Here is a 17,925-nt window from a genome sequence, read left to right as displayed (position 1 = left end):
TCCAGAGGTGTCAGTTTAAGGCTGGTTTACCCCCTGAACTAGACCAAACCCCGAAATACCCCTTATGGGGGTGTATCGGGAAGCCCCTAATACAATACGTATTGGCCAATACGCCCTAATACGTTGCGATATTTTGACCCTTGGTTGGAAATATTGTAAAAATTATAAACATGGTGGAAACATTGTAAAATATGCAAACGTATAGATTGCTATTTTATGAAATGAAAAAGAATTTTCAAAAATAAAATGATAAAAGAAGCATAGACACACCTTTTAAATTATTATCTTGTTCCAAATCATTAAACAGAGCTAAAAAAACTAAGGTTATAGACAAAAGAATACATTCTGAAGTTGTCCTATGAAACCTTAAGATTCAAAACTTCATGATAGAATACGTTAAAGCAAAATTTAAACTTATAGGAAATGTAAATGGTTCTAACAGATCAACTAAATAATTTATTACACAAACAAAAACTAATATGTAACTTCATGTTTGAAATTAACATTGAGCTAGCTCAAAGTAGTATCACATAAGTTAGGCAAGCAATAACATTGTTACTCCACATATCTACTAATGTGACCAACTTATGTTATAATACTCCACATTATCTTGTACTTTGCATAGTGCTGGTAGTGTTCACTGGGGAATATTTCGGTTCCAGGTAATCACAACAAGTATGAGGAAATTCAATGGATTTATTGAAGATTGTGAGTTGAAGGAAATACCTTTGCTGCAAACTAGTTTTACTTGGTGCAACCTTTAGGAAACCCTTTTGTGTTCGAAGTTGGATATATTTTTATTTAACCTAGCTTGGGAGGATAGTGTGGAAAACTTGGTTGCTAGAGCATTACCTAGGGTCACCTCTGATCACTGTCCTATCCAGATAGGCATTGAGACTTTTCCTACTGGACCCAAACCTTTTAGATTTGAAAATACGTGGCTTACCCATCCATATTTTGTGAAAAAAGTGAAGGAATGGTGGGGTGAGGAGGTGAGAGGGGTAAGATGGAAGGGGGTCAAGTTTCATAAGAAGTTAAAGAGATTGAGGGCCAAAATAAAAGAATGGAATAGAGAACATTTTGGCAGAATTGAGGAGCAAAAAATGAGCCTAATCTTTCGAATAGAAAACTTGGATGTAAAGGAATTCCAAAATGTTTTGACTGAGGATGATAGAGTGTTAAGGAGATAGTTGAAAAAGGATTTGGAAGAGGTGTTATTGAGGGAAGAAATTAGCTGGAGACAAAAATCTAGACACAAGTGGATTAAGGAAGGCGATAGGAACACTAGATTTTTCCATGACTTGGCCAATGGGAGACGAAGAATTTTGTGACCAAGCTAGAGATAGGAGAGGAGGTGATTACCAACCAGGATGATATAGCCAAAAAATTTGTGGACCATTTCAAATCGATCTATAGAAGACCTTTGAATGAGAGAGCAGTTGTGGGAGGGATGGAATGGCCAAGAATTGAGGACGGAATGGCAAGGTGGTTGGAAAGGAATTTCAAGGAAGAAGAGATTAAGAAGCTGTCTTTTTAATGGATAGATCCAAGGCTCCAAGTCCAGATGGCTTTACAATGGGCTTTTATCTAGATTGCTGGAAGGTGCTGAAAGAGGATTTAGTTGAAGTGTTTAAGGAATTTGCAGATAATCATGTAATAAGCCTTGGAATCAATGCCACTTTTTTGGCCTTGATTCCTAAGAAGATTGATGCCAACCACCCAAAAGATTACAGGCCTATTAGTCTGGTGACAAGTATCTATAAAATTCTGGCTAAAGTGCTTTCTTTGAAGATCAAAATAGTTCTCCCTTCTATCATTAGTGAAACTCAGGGGGCCTTCATTCAAAGGCGACAAATAACAAATCAGATCCCAATTGGGAATGAGTGTGTGGAGGAAATGAAAAGGTCTAGGCAAAGAGGCTTTATTTGTAAATTGGATCTTGAAAAGGCCTATGACTTGGTAGACTGGGAGTTTTTACTAGAGGTGATGAGAAACTGTGGATTTGGGGACAAGTGGTGCAGTTGGATATCTGGGTGTATTAGTACTTGTCACTATTCCATTCTGGTAAATGGTGTGGTGAGGGACTTTTTTCCAGCTTGCAGGGGTGTTAGGCAAGGGGATCTACTCACCCTTTGTTTTTACATTAGTAGCCGATGTGATTAGTAGGATCATTACTGAGGTTGATAGTGAAGATGCCATTAGGGGTTGGAGAATAGGGAGACACCAAATCCTAGTCACCCACCTTCAGTTTGCAGATGACTTAATGATCTTTTGTGAAGGAGGCTTTAGTGAGAAGGTAGCAAACCTAAAAGAGCTGATCAAAGGATTTGAAAGGATTTCTAATCTAAAAATAAATCTAGAAAAGAGTTGCATAGCAGGTATAAACTTGGAGGATGGGGAGGTCGAGGTTATTGCGGAATGTCTTGAGTGTTCCATCTCTACCTGGCCTATGTCATACTTAGGGCTTCCATTAGGGGCAAACCCTAGGGAGAGCAGATTTTGGACCCCAATGTTAGAAAAGTTTGGGAAGAGATTAGCCTCATGGAAGAAGAATCATCTCTCTTTGGGAGGGGGAATTACTTTAATAAGAGCTACATTGGCTAACTTACTTCTTGTCTGTCTTTAGGATACCAACTAGGGAAGCTAGGAAGTTGGAGAAGTTGATGAGAGACTTCTTGTGGGAGTCGGGACAAGAAAAAAATGATCATTTGGTTAGTTGGGAAATTGTTTGCAGAAGTAAAGAAGAGGGGGGTTTGGGAATTGGAAGGGTGATTGAAAAAAAAATCAAGCTTTATTAGGGAAATGGTTGTGGCGTTGGCCATTGGAAAGTGAGAGACTGTGGCATGAGGTGGTGGGGGAAAGCATTCATGGGAGATCAGAGAATGGATGGGATGCTGGTGTATCAAGGTAGGCTAACCTAGTAGCACCTTGGAAGGCCATTCACAACACTCTTTCTCAATTTCTCAATTTTATCAGGTATGAAGTTTGTTCTGGCTACGCTGTTCGCTTTTGGGAGGATATTTGGTTAGGAGATACCCCCTAAAGGACATTTTCCCTTTGCTATTTTCTGTTTCCTTTTATAAAAAAGAGGTGGTTTCAAAATTTGTCTCACCTTTGGTAACACCCTTGGCTCCTAATTGGGATTTTGGGTTTCATAGGGGACTCAGGGATGATGAAATTAAATCTCTTTCTAATTTGCTACACTACCTTAATCAGGTTTGATTGGATCCCTCCAAGCCCGATAAAAGGGTGTGGACTCCTAGACCCAAAGGAACCTTTACTTGTGCTTCTTACTTCAAGTCCATCTCTCAGCATTCTGCTCAACAACCTTTTCCATCAAAGGAAATTTGGTGTAGGCTCGTTGCCCCTAAGATTATGGCGTTTTGTTGGGAAGTATTCTATGGGAAAGTAAACACTCTAGATATCCTACAAAAGAGAAGACCCTTCCTCTGTATTTCTCCCAATTGGTGTATCTTCTATAGAGCTCAACGGGAGGATTGTTACCATCTACTATTATCTTGTCCTTTTTCTGCAAACCTTTGGGCTTGGCTACTTTCATTGTTTGGGAGTTGTTGGAATATGCCAATAGAAGTTCACATGATCTTTAACCATTCTACTGTCTCTTGGCCTACAAAAAGAGGGAGAATTATGTGGAGATGTGCTCGCACTGCCTTGATTTGGACTCTTTGGGAAGAAAGGAATGCTGGAATCTTTCAAGAAAAGGAAAGGAGCAGTGAGGAATTGAAAGACTGTGTGCTGCATAGGGCAATACTTTGGAAATATTTCATCAATTATCCTTTAATGACCTTTGGAGAAACTGGTCAGTAGTAGCAAGGTGTTCACCCGTAAAGGATAAGTCAATTACAAACTGGTCTCCTCCATTTGAAGTCTCATTGAAGCTGAACTTTGATGGAAGTAGCATGGGTAATCCAGGCTTATCCGGAATGGGGGATCTTTTGAGAAATGAGAAGGGAGAGATTTTGTTGCTCTACTCGGGTCCCCTAGGAGTTGGGGACTCCAGCTGGGCAGAGCTATTAGCTGCTATACAAGGGGTGCAACTTGCAAACCAGCTGGGGGTACAACATCTAGTAATTGAAGGAGATTCCAAAGTGGTGGTGGGCTGGTTGAAAAATCCTGAAGACGCTATATGGCGCTACAAGAATGAAATGAATAAATTCAGTTGGTTGACAAGGAATATGGTGGTTTCTTTACAGTGGGTGGGGAGATCAGCAAATACTTTGTCCGGTGTTTTAGCTAAGCAAGGGGTAAATCGGGAAGAATTGTTTTGGGCTCAGCTTTTTTTCTTGTTTTTCTTTCCTAGTTTTACTTGTAAGATTCAAGGAGGGGCTGCAGCTCGCACCTCTCCCTGGGATGTTGTATGAATTCACAACTCTAAATCAGTTTTTGAACTAATAAAATTTACTATTATTCATAAAAAAAATATTTCGGTTCTAGTAAAATTTTGTGTTGCTACCCATGGAAGTGGAAATGGAAATATGTTGTGGAAACTATCTCTTGTACGCCACATAGTGCTGGTAGTATTCATTGGAGAATATGTCAATTCTGGTAAAATTTTGTGTTGCCACCCATGGAAATGCAAATATGTCATGGAAATATTAGTGAATTTAGAGACATTTTAAACCATGGATTTAACTATATAAGTCAGTCCTTCAAAACAATTCCAATAGTCATGGGATCATGGCACTATAATCACTGAGGTGGTTTTTACCAAGTTGAATGATAGTCTGGAATGCAATTCATGAAAGTCGGGGCTACACTTAATTCCAGAATTTGGTTGTTAATGAAATTTAAATAATGAAGGAACAGCACCACATTCTTTAACATGATTCAAGTCTCCTTTTTTCTTAAGTGGGGAGATTCTGGGATGTGTGATACAACTGGTGATTAGGATTTAAGAGTTGCAGAATTTTTGAGGGAAACAAGAGATCTTTGATTCATCTGTGTGGATTCTAGTTGTTTCATGGATTAGTCTTTAGCTTCTTAAATAAATTTGTAATTGTATTTAGTTGGAATTTTGTTTTGGGTGTAGAGGTGGTAGTAGTACAGTGTACATCTGCACTTAACTTCTGGCTTTTGTTTATAAATGAAAATATCAACTACTAATAAAAAAAAGATTTGATGTTTAGGGTTTTATCCTAGTTGTAGGGATTTAAATGGGTCAGTTCAAGTGGTGAACCTGCTTTGAGCTGACCCCATGTGCATAGTTGTCAAGGTGATTCCTAGGCAGGCATCTAGGACACAAGGTACCCATGGAGGGTTGCCTTGCTTAAGTGCCTAGCTATTTTCTACATGGCACTATAAAATATTTTTATATTTTGTTTTTTGGGGTTATAATAATAAAATAGACATTATTACACTAAATTGTTTATTTTATGGGTTATATATATACACTAGTTTCTTTTTATTATTTTCTTATTTATTAGGGTTCAATCAACACACATGCCATCAGCCCTTCAGGAATTTAAAACCTGAACTGATAAGCAAGGAAAAACTTAAAATTTTGTTTAATCAATGCATTCTTCCTCTTCCAACCTTTTTTTATTTTACTAGGACAAGACAGGGGTTCAGTGTCTCAGCCCCTATATTTTCTTTCTTTTTACCTTCTTCTTTTTCTTCTCTTGAATTTGTCATTTTTTTTGCAGTTAATATTAGATATCCTTTTTTCTTTCTTTTTTCTGAAACATAATAGGCAGCAGTTCTCAATACAAGTTGTAATCAAGACACATAAGCCTGGTCTCTTGGATTAAATAAATTTTCAACAAACAAAGCCTTGTACAATACATTGAAGAAATAAAGGGAGCTTATCATTTACCCCAAGACTTGTCCTGACTCCTGAAAGGGCTAGTCTTGGATAGCCCAAACTAGTGTTGTTCTCAGGAGTAACAAAGAATGGTGGCTTGGTATTACCCGACTTGTGTAGCAAATGTATCCAAGTTTAAAATGTGCTCAACATCTACCCTTTTAGCCTTTCATTTTAAAAAGAGCAGAAATGGATATAAGGAGTTCCATTGATAGTAGATGATATTCCCATTTTCCACTGCTAATGAATTTCACCTTGATACAGGCTTCTGCAGGAGGGCAGTCAAATAAACATCTCCATTCTTCAGCCCACTGGAATCTGTTTTATTCCCTGTTGCCCACTTCACTTTCTTGTAACCCAACTTCCTGATCAATGGTGCATAAACCTTCTCAAGATCGGTTCCTTTGCTGAAAAAATGATCTAACCAGAAGTACCCCCCATCCCTCAACACCCTATCTACATCATAGAATAGGGATTCCATTGTTGTAATTGGAATCCAACGGTTAACAGCATGCCCACAGCGAACAAGATCGACAACCCCATCAAATATTGGGAACCGCTGTTGCAATGGAATGTGCAATGGAACAAGCCCCCTCAGTGCAGTTGCTTCATTATATGGGGAACCCAAATTCATGGTTGTGGATAGAACAATGACATTGTGGAGCTTCATTCTTGCAGCAAAGGTCCCAGTTCCAGCTCCAATATCAAGTGGAAGTTGAAGAACTGAAGAAGAGCCCTTTGCAATTTGCAGTAATTGGGGAGTGGTGAGATCAAGATCAGATTTAGCGGTAAGGAATTTAGTGGACTCAAGTTTCATGTCAAAGCCAAGGTTGTCATTGAAGCGGTTAAGATAAGCGAAAATCTTGCAAGAATAGTGGGACCAAAGTAAAGCATAGTCAGGGAGAGAAGAAGGAAAGGGATTCGAGGTGAGAGAGGAAGGGATTTTTGAAGAAGTGCGAGAGAAGCAGCGGCGATGGTGGAGGGGGTGGCAACCTCAGAGTATTAGGGCTTCGGAGAGATCCGTATCATCTGGACAGAGAGAGAATGGTGTGTAGTTCATGTAACGGTGAAGAAGATCAGGGTTGTCACGGCAGGCAGAGGCAATGGGGGCTATATGTGCATAGAGAAGGAGATCTGAAGGGACAGTGGCTTTTGCGCTGGTGGCGGTGGTGGGAGTGGTTGAGCGGAGGCGGGTGAGGTGGTTAACGGTGGCTCTGATTGTGTTGAGTTGGTGATGTAGGTGGTCTGGGACTGGGGGAGGAGATGCGGGTTTACTCTGGACGGATGAAGTGAGGTGGTACAGAGAGAGGATATTGGTAGCCACCATGGCCAGCAAGAGAAGCATGTTCAGCCCCATTCCCAATCCCATCTTTCTTTCCATCTTCCCCTACTTCCTCTTTTTCTCTGAGTTGCTCTTCTTCTCTTCTATGCCTGGGAAACAGAAGAAGATGCAGCTGTCATGGCTCGTCTTTGCGACCGGAGCGCGATCGATATGTAGAGAAATAGAAAAGTCAATTTTGTCATTTTTTTTTTCTATGATGCATCTTAATTGCAACAGGATTTCAAACACTTGGGGAGATGGAAAAAGGGGGACAAAGTAACCACTGTGGTGACTGGGGTGCTTGACACTTCATCATTCTTGTTAATGTATCTATTAAGGTTGTGAGAAGTAAGAAAGAGTTAAGAGATTGAGAGAAGAAAGGAAAGAAGGTAGAATAAGAGAGAAATGAAGGAGAAAGGTTAGTGGAATTGGGTGAGTTTCCCTTAGGGTCGGGTCACCCAAACAATTTATAGTTATTCTTAAAAAAACAGAAAATTACAGCAATTACCCCTTCTCTTATTATTACAAAGCTATATATTCCTATACTCCTCAATTGAAGCATAAATGTCTCATGCTCAATTTTGCTCAAAACAGCTTCAAGTTTCTTCTTTATCATCCCTTTCGGAGATAAAAAGCTAATCGGTCTTCTATATTGGAGTGTGAGCAATGTTGATAGCTGCCTTGTTAAGTTCTTAGCACCATACAACTTCATTGCCTTGGAATTCGACACCTAAATCCCTTACTAACTGTTTCAGCTACATTATCTCTGATACTTCATTGACCATAGATGTGAACTCTGCTTCAGCTCTTGACCTAGCCACCATGCTGTATTTCTTACTTTCCCAAGTCACCAGATTCCCTCCCTGGAAGTTACAATAACTTGAAATCTACCTCTGATTATCAATTGATCCTGTTCAATCTGCATCAATACAGGCTTCCAATGGCAAATGCCCATGGTTGGAGAACAAAAGGCCTCTTCGAAGTAAAGCCTTGAAGTATCTGAGAATCTTTTCAGCTGCCACTGGACGAGGAACCCAAGGTGCATGCATATGTTGACTTATTACACCAACTGCATAAGCAATGTCTGGCCTTGTAAAGGACAAATAGCAAAGCCTGCCTACAAGCCTTTGAAACACTCCTTTGTCTTCAAGAAGCTCCCCATTACTCCCATTTAGGTGGTGATCAGGATCAATGGAAGTCTTAGAAGGCTTAGCATCCATTTTCCTGGTTTCTTCAAGTGGATTATGAGTATAATTCCTTTGAGAAATGAATGTACCTTCCTTGGATCTTGCAACTTCATTCCCAAAAAGTATTTCAGTTCCCCCAAATCTTTGATTCCAAATTTTGATGCCGAAAAAGATTGCAATTTCTGATTCTGACCATGGTTGTCTATCAAAAATAAATAAATAAATAACTCGCCATGATTTCCAGTCACTGCAATATCATCCACCCCTCCATTTTGCCCATCTTGTTCTAATTCTATGGGCGGCATCCTCTTCAATCTCTGCATTATGAATTTTCGAACCAAGGTAATGGAAAAGGTCACGTTGATTGATCTCTTGGTCTCCAACTCGAAATGTACCCTTATTAGTATACCTTTCTCAAAAAAAAAAAATTATATCATATTTCTGTCTGTCCTGGATTCTTGAATGTAAAGTGCATTATTCCTGTTTCCAGTTATCAATATCCATGTTCTTTTTTGTCAGTGTTATGTATTTATATGTGGCTATTCTTCATCTAATCATCTTAGACGAAGTATGCCAACATGTTTGAAGATTTTGTATGCTGCAGGCATCTGAAATTTATGGGAAATTTGAGGTTAACTTGATTAGAGCTATGATTTTTTGTAATAGTGCATTTGCTAGTTTGAGGATCCAGGTCCTCAGGTTTTGGTGGGCTTTCCCTAGATTTTAAGGCAATAATCCTTCGTGCTTTCTTGGGTCTTGTTTGGGTTTCCAACTCCATTGCCTTGAGTTTTGCTGGTTGCACTTTTTTTTTTTTTTTGCTTTTTTTCCTTCCCCTGTATATCATCATTATGTCTTTGTGGTAGTTTTACCTTTTTTTTTTTTACTTTTAGTAGCCATTGTAATGACATGGTCAAGTAATCTGTGTAACATAAATTCGTCATAATGCATACACCAAATGGTATCTGATATCTCTGGGATAGTTTAATGCCTATGCAATTTTTTTCACAGTTCAAATGAATGGATTTTGTATCATTATCTATAAATTCTTTTAATGTGCATCATTGTAGATCTGTGTGGTTCTACTGTAATAAAATTGTTTTCCATTTTAAGAGGAAATATATTCCGATGAATTATATAAATTAATGCTTCTAAGCTGTTTAATTTATAGATCCAGTTTTCTAAAGAGGAAGTGATATTAGGTTCACTACTAAATTAGTGGGTCCAGTGGTAACAATGATGAAGTGAAGAATGTAAGCAGAGAAGTATATGTTGTTAACTGCAGGTAATTGTTTATCTGTAATACAGATGCTCTGGGTGCTAGGCTTGCAACTCATTTGGACAAACCTCGTGTTTATATTGGGTGTATGAAATCAGGAGAAGTTTTCTCTGAACTGTAAGTGTGGTCAAATACTTGTAATCAAATATTTCAGAAATGAGCTGTTGCTTATAATATTTGAGCTTCGTCTGTTTTTTGTGGTAACATGCTTTGTTGCTGGACTTGCTACAGGAACCACAAGTGGTATGAACCAGACTGGTGGAAATTTGGTGATGGAAAATCGTAAGTAAACCGTTTCTTTCTGTCTTTTAACTTCAGAAATTATCACATCATAATAGTAATAAAAAAAAAACTTAACATGGATCATAATCACAGCTCAATTTGTTGGATGTTCTCGATACCCTGTTAGACTGAGAAACAGATAGAACCAGAAGGAAACTCATACCGAGACAATTAGCATAGGTGGAAGCCAGATCGCCATCTATGAGAACAGAAAACATACCAGGAAAGATTAAACAACAAAACAAACAGAAAAATGAGAAACGAGACTTATAATAGTTTGGCTCATTGACTACAAGGGAGAAAGAGAGGGCAGCACAAATACATTATCAGAAATAAGAAATGGTACCAATCTGGTTATTGAACCCTATACACCCAGTGGTCTATATCCATCCATCCTCTCTTGTGTCACCAGAGATCAATAATGGCTTAAATAAGCTAAAACCATTTATCTTGTTGGACAAGGCCACTATGAATAAAAGAATTATATAGGCCCCCAAAATAGCTCAAGTGTACGATAACACCCCAGATATAAACCCGAATTTTCAAATATACTTGTTATATCATAAAAAAATAATCATTATTATTATTATTATTATTATAAAAAAATGATTATTATCTCTTGACAGTGTGGTCGGACAGAGATAAGAGGAAGAAGAGAGAAGAGAAGAAGAAGAGAAGAGAAGAGAGGAGAGAAGAGAGAAGGTTTGCAATGTAACAGTACTGGCGGCGCCAATGTTTATTTTACTATATATAGGGCAACAGAAATAACAAGGGAAAAGACCCTTGTGCCCTTGAGTACAATATCAGACATAATAGAAATAAAAAAACAAAATAAAAAACACTTTAATTAGCCAAACAGGCCCTAACATCTGCAACTAAGTTATTTTGACATTATTCTAACACTCCCCCTCAAGTTGGAGCATAGATGTCAATCATGCCCAACTTGTTACACAAATCTTTGTGCCGCACATGATGAAGACCTTTGGTGAAGATATCTGCAAGTTGCTCTTCCGAGCTGACATATGGTGTGCACACTTCTTCACTTTCAAGTTTCTCTCTGATAAAATGCTTGTCCACTTCAATGTGTTTCGTCCTATCATGTAGAACTGGATTAGCAGCAATATTGATGGCAACTTTATTGTCACAGTAGAGTGACGTAGTATTGCTTATTGCGAAACCCAATTCACCTAACAGATTTCTTATCCACATGATTTCCGCAACCCCATGAGCCATCGTTCTATACTCTGCTTCAGCATTGGATCTAGCCACCACACTTTGTTTTTTGCTTCTCCATGTAACAAGGTTTCCTCCTACAAAGGCACAATAACCACTGGTAGACTTTCGGTCATTGATTGCTCCTGCCCAATCTGCATCAGTATATACTTCTACTTTTAAGTGACTATGTTTCTAGAACAACAAACCAGCTCCAGGAAATTTCTTGAGATATCTCAAGATCCTCTCTGCAGCTTCAAAGTGAGTTGTCCTCGGGCTGTGCATGAATTGACTAAGGACACCCACTGCATAGGCAATATCAGGCCTGGTCATAGACAAATACAGAAGTCTCCCCACGAGTCTCTGGAACATCTTTACATCTTTCAAAAACTCTCATTGATTGTCTCCCAGATGGTGATTAGGTTCAATTGGTGAATCAGATGGTTTTACCCCCAACTTGCCCGTATCTTCTAGTAGATCTAGTACATACTTCCGTTGGGAAATAAAGATGCCCTTGTGAGAGCGGGCAACTTCAATTCCAAGAAAGTATCGTAAAGGGCCTAGATCCTTCACCTCAAATTTACTGGCTAAGAATTTTTTTAGTCTCTGGATTTCAGCCTCCCAATCTCCTGTGATCACTATGTCATCCACATACCCAATAAGAGCTGCAATTTTACCTTCACCACTTTTCACAAACAGGGTATGATCTGACTGGCATTGTTTGAATCCCATATGTTGGACTGCTAAATGGAACTTACTAAACCAAGCCCGAGGTGATTGTTTCAACCCATATAGGGACTTTTTTAACCTACACACCTTTTGTTCACTGCCTTTGGCATAGAACCCTGGGGGTTGGGTCATGTACACTTCCTCTTCCAAGTCACCATTCAAGAAGGCATTCTTGATGTTCAATTGGTGAAGATCCCAATCAAGATTTGCTGCCAAGGAAAGGAGAATCCGGATAGAGTTCATCTTCGCTACTGGAGCAAAAGTCTCTGCATAGTCCACTCCATATACCTGTGTGAAGCCTCTTGCTACTAGTCTAGCCTTGTACCTTTCAATAGTTCCATCAGCTTTGTGTTCACTGTGAACACCCACTTGCACCCCACTAGTTCATTTTCCTCAAGAAGATCTACCAACTCCCAAGTACCATTTTTGTGTAAGGCATCAATTTCTTCCTGCATTGCATCTGTCAATTCAGGTTTTGACAAAGTTTCTATCACGGTTTTAGGAACGGGGACACTATCCATAGAAGAGAGAAAGGCACGGTACGAAGGTGAAACATGCTCATAGGACACAAAATTAGAGATAGGATGATTAGTGGTACAAGATCTAACACCCTTTCTCTTAGCAATAGGAATATTAAGATCATTGGTGACAGGTGAATCAACATTTAAAGGAGCAATGGGAGCAAGTGTACCTGGCTGATGAGACGGATCTGCCTCGGGTGAATCCGATGATGTTGGTTGCATAGTGTCCGGCTCCACGGCTCTTGAACTCTGTTGGCTCTTATGGCGACGATGAAAAACCCGGAACGGAGGAGGATCGGGTAAATGAGGTAGTTGAATCTGAGTCGTCGCCTGTTTCTCCTCAACCCTACTCTCCCCCTGAGGAGAAACCGAGAAGAACGGTTGACTCTCAAAGAATGAGACATCAATGGAAACATAGTACTTGCGGGCAATGGGATCATAGCAACGATACCCCTTTTGAGATGAAGGGTAACCAAGAAAAACATAAGGAATAGCCCGAGGGTCAAGTTTACGACGAGTAGGTGACAGGTTGTGGACAAAACACGACACCCAAAAACACGCATCGGAATGGTGGACAACGGGGCTGTAGGGAACAAGAGTTGATGTGGGGCCTTATACTCTAGTAGTCGAGAGGGCATGCGATTGATGATATATGTCGCACACAATACTGCATCCATCCAGAATTGTTTTGGCACATTCATATGAATCAGCAAGTCACGAGCAACTTCGAGAAGGTGACGGTTTTTTCGTTCAGCCACACCATTTTGTTGGGGTGTCCTGGCACAAGAGCTTCGTTGAAGTGACCCACTCGAAGCAAAGAACGTGAGATCACTATGGAAATATTCCTTTGCATTGTCCGACTGGAAGATATGAATATCCGTTTGGAACTGAGTGAATACCATGCGTTGAAAATCTTTCACAATTTGTGGCACTTCATCTCAAGATCGCATAGGGTAAATCCAAGTGTATCGAGAATAATCATCAATCAAAATAACAAAATACTTATAGCCAATCGCAGTAGGTAGAGTAACAGGGCCCCAAACATCAGAATAAACAATATGAAATGGAAATTCAGATCTTTTATTTCGTAAAGGTAAAGAACTTCTACAATGCTTACTCAACTGACAAGTTTGACACTGTAACTGACTCACTGACAAGGACTCAAACAACTTTGGGAACATAACTTTTAACGACTCAAAAGAAAGATGACCTAAACGACTATGCCATAAATAGGCCTGACTCTCACTCGATGAACTTGTGGACTCAGTTGCCACTAGACCAATATTATTCTCCAACACGTAGAGACCATCCACCATGCTTCCTTTACCAATTGTCTTCCCCGAGGTCAAATCCTGAACACACATGAAGATGGAAAAAAGGTGACTGAGTAGTTCAAAGAGTGAGTAAGACTACTAATGGATAACAAATTAATAGGTAATTTCAGAACATGCAGGACGTTAGGAAGAGTAAGGCCAAGTGGGAGAGATATGGTGCCTCGGCCAGTTATGGTAGAAAAATAACCATCAGCCAGTCTTACCTTATCTCTCCCAGAGAGAAGGTTATATGTCTGGAACAAATTTGACTTACCGGTCATGTGATTTGAGGCTCCAGAGTCAATAATCCAAGGTGAATCAGTAGTATGAGATGACACATGGAAGGCTGTGGCATTACTTGATGTAGATGCAAATGAGGTAGGAGTAGGCCCAGAATCCACCTGGCGGAGAGTCCTACCATACAATTCCAAATGTTCACGGAAGGAGTTGATAATATCTTCCTTAGGGTCAGAACCGGGATGTCTCTTCTGAGTTACGGAAGGACTAGTCTCTGTCGATGCCATATTAGCTGAGCTATACCTTTTTTGATTCTGCTGGCCTGGTTTCTTGCCCTGATTTGGTGCTGACTTCTTACCCAAATCCTGTGCCCATTTAGGTTTTCCATGGAGATCCCAGCATGTATCTTTCATGTGTCGTGTCTTCTGGCGGTGAGTGCACCAAAGCTTGCTTTTATCTTCTGATTTTTTCTGAGTGTCACCCCTTTTAAAGCCACCTCCGACATTTGTATCTGAATTTCCCTGGACCGCTAGGGCAACTGACTCCCCTTCTACACCATTCATCACACTTCTTCTGCTTTCTTCTGGCTGCACCAAGGCATACACCTCCTGGACTGATGGCAAGTCTTTACTACCTAAGATCTGTACCCTTATGGACTCATATGACGGATTCAGCCTTAGGAGGAAGGCAAACACTCGTTGCTGTGATACAAGTGACATAGGCCTTTGCATCTTCATCACACTTCCAATTCACATTCTGATAGTGATCAAGTTCTTTCCATATTGATGTCAAATCAAAATAGTACATCGAGAGACTCCTCTCCCCCTGCTTGCAAGTAGAAGATTCAGCTTGTAGTTGATATATCTTGGCATAGTGTCTCTATTTTGAATAAGTGGACTTCGCTTGTTCCCATATCTCACAAGCAGTTTCAGCCCACATAAAAGTCTTCCTTACTTGTGGCAGCATTGAAACCAAGAGCCAAGACATCACCATACTGTTCTCTTGGTTCCACCTATCATGCTCAGCACTTCCATACTTTGGTTCCTTTACTCTCCCATTGATGTATCCTATTCGCCCCCTAGCAGTGATGTAGAGTTTTATCCCCCTAGACCACTCAAGGTAATTTAGACCATCAAAGGGAATGACAGCCATGGGAAAGCTCATATCCATTCCCCCACTCACTCCATTGTGGCTCTCTGAGATCTTTGAAGTAGAAGAATTCTCAGTCGACATGGTCAAGCAGTTAATCAGTCCCAAACACCGGACTTATGACCCCTCCTTATTCACAAAACAATGCTCCACTCAGTTCACACCCACACTCGGGTTTACCAACCAGATTGAGCACAAACAGTACCAAATTCCGGACAAAAACTAAGGTAATATTCGGCAGATTTCAGACCTGTATAGTTTTAACAGTCCCCACCCACCAGAATTCCAGAATGTCTAACAACCACTAATCAGCAGGAGAGATCCTTTTTACTTATAGTCAACTCAAACCATTGAGAAGACAGGTCATCCTTGACCTACAGTTGTCTTAACACATGAACAGGATCACATGATCACACAATCCAAGAAAATTAGGGTTACACAGGTTCGACAGCATTCAGCCACCCTAGATTCATAGGGTTTTCACTCGGCACATGACCAAGGAGAGTAAAGAAGAGAAAAATAGGGAGAACTGTACCAGTTGTAGCTCTTCTGTAGTCCAGAATCAGATTTCTGTTCTGCTAGTCTGTTCGATTTGTTCTTTGGGTTGATCGATCTTCTCTTGACAGTAGGGTTGATCGGTCTGCTCACTTTTAATCAGCATTCCCGCTTTGATACCATCTTGACAGTGTGGTCGGCCAGAGATAAGAGGAAGAAGAGAGAAGAGAAGAAGAAGAGGAGAGAAGAGAGGAGAGAAGAGAGAAGGTTTGCAATGTAACAGTACTGGCGGTGCCAGTGTTTATATTACTATATATAGGGTGACAAAAATAACAAGGGAAAAGACCCTTGTGCCCCTGAGTACAATAACAGACATAACAGAAATAAAAAAACAAAATAAAAAACACTTTAATTAGCCAAACAGGCCTTAATATCTGCAACTAAGTTATTTTAACATTATCCAAATGAGTAGTTGGGCTTATTGCTAGCTGACTGATTTGGAAAAAAGAATACGAGTCAGAATTAGTGTATAAGTTCAGTGGATCCGAAGAATGGATAACAATTTAGCGGATCAACTAGCAAAACTGGGGTCCATAGGGAAATCTGCTTCTGGGCTCAGTTGTAACTGTAAAAACAAAGTGTTATGGGGATCACAAACTTTGATTTACAGGGTTAACCGAGGCTACCCTTGTTGTAACTGTTTACTTTTAAATTAATTAATAAAATTTTCTATTACTGAAAAAATTAGTGTATATGTTAATTGACTTGTAACTTGCCATGGTGAATTAATGTGTCATTTGTCAAAATGATGCTGCACGTTAGTGTTGCTAGTTGCTTTTGGCTCATGTTAAGAAAGTTTCCACAGGATACTATATTTACCTCTTCTACCAGAATAAGTGGGAAACCTATCCTGATTTATGTTTTGTGCCAATGGCCTCCCATAGGGATTAATTGCCAGCAAGGCTCAAAATTTTGACATGATATGCCCGGTATGGGCAGGTGGCCAATATGGCTTTTTTAAGGTATTTTAAGGAAACACTATTTTTAATAATTAAATATAAATAGCATTAAAAGGGGTGCAAGGTGCCAACCAGCTGGTTGGTAAGGTCTCCTGCTGGTCATAGCAGAGACTTGGGATCGTATCCCGCTTGCACCTGTGTTGGGGGATGTGCTACCCCCGTTGTGTAGCCCTTCAAAAGAATTAAAAAATAACATTAAAAGGAGCTTTCTCAGGAATTCTTGAAAAAAAACTAAAAAAATATGATTCATGAGGTTCAAATTACTGATACCCGTGTATCGGGGTGTATCGATAGTTTGAACCTTGATTTTCAGAATTAGTGGGCAACTGTGGATTGACTTCAACGTCTAACACTGTTAGTGCATATGGTTTTATGCATTAAAAATTGTTCACGTGGGACCCAAATATTGAAGCTTCATATTTAAGGATGGATTTGACCAATGCATATGCTTAAGTTATCATATTTATGAAACTCTTGTTCGAGTGTTCTTGTTTTTTTTTTTTTAATCTGGATTTTGTTCTATTTTCACGTGCTTCAAAATTAAGTTGCATTTGCATTAGTTCCCTGGTCCAAGCAACACGATCATCTGGTCCAGCTCTGAAGACTTTTCTAGAGTTTCAATAGATCAGATAAGTGGGAATAAAGTAAAAGTTTATTGAGGGCTTAATATTATTTAACACTTGTTTCCTTGGGCACTAGGAAGTTAACTTTCTGTGATGTCGATATTACTTGTTGATTTTCACATATAGTCAACATGAGGTTCAGGCGAGTATTCTGATAAATTGACATTAGCTCAGGACCAATAAAAATGTAAATATAAATATTTTGTATTTATTCAGTAAAAAAGCATACTAATGCTTAACTGGAGGGTTATCCATAAAAATCTTCAATGTAGAATTTGATGAAAATCCTGACCTAGAGCTATAAATTTCACATCTTCAATGTGGAATTTATACTTTGTTTTTTTGCAGCTACTTTCGTCATGCTTCTGGTGAGATGTTTGTTATATCCCGAGCATTGGCCCAGTTTGTTTCCATAAATAGGTAATATTCCATTGCTCTTTCTATTTTGCTCTGTTGTTATCTTTGTACATTGAATTCTCGCACTCGTATTTGTAAACCAAATACCTCTTTTATTGTGTTGGCAGGCATATTCTTCGTACATATGCACATGACGATGTTAGCGTCGGATCATGGTTTATTGGCATTGATGTCAAACATATAGACGAAGGGAAGTTTTGCTGCTCGTCTTGGTCTTCAGGTCTCTCTCTCTCTCTCACACACACACATACACAGTTGCACTTACAAAGTTATTTTTGTCATTGGACATGATAGCATTGCTTCCTCAAAGAGACTGAAAATCT

The 17,925-nt window shown here is 39.5% G+C and overlaps 1 protein-coding gene and 1 pseudogene across 2 annotated transcripts in view; one reads left to right on the top strand and one right to left on the bottom strand.

The window, feature by feature from the left end:
- Positions 1–17,925, top strand: part of LOC148879705 (Galactosyltransferase family protein) — a 31,633-nt gene that overhangs the window by 13,248 nt on the left and 460 nt on the right. For both annotated transcript variants that reach the window (XM_088961343.1, XM_088961342.1), the window contains 4 exons: positions 9,635–9,722; positions 9,837–9,887; positions 17,534–17,605; positions 17,710–17,822. In XM_088961343.1, coding sequence (XP_088817469.1) covers positions 9,635–9,722; positions 9,837–9,887; positions 17,534–17,605; positions 17,710–17,822 — 324 coding nt within the window. The remainder of the gene's footprint in view (positions 1–9,634; positions 9,723–9,836; positions 9,888–17,533; positions 17,606–17,709; positions 17,823–17,925) is intronic.
- On the bottom strand, positions 5,936–7,326 carry LOC148879706 (putative methyltransferase At1g29790 pseudogene; annotated as a pseudogene).

Source organism: Nelumbo lutea, chromosome 1 (assembly GCF_056320005.1).
Source record: "Nelumbo lutea isolate HS-2025 chromosome 1, American lotus-T2T, whole genome shotgun sequence".
NCBI classification, from domain to species: domain Eukaryota; kingdom Viridiplantae; phylum Streptophyta; class Magnoliopsida; order Proteales; family Nelumbonaceae; genus Nelumbo; species Nelumbo lutea.
The sequence above is the reverse complement of the archived record's forward strand: the minus strand, read 5'-3'. Positions and strand labels throughout refer to the sequence as shown.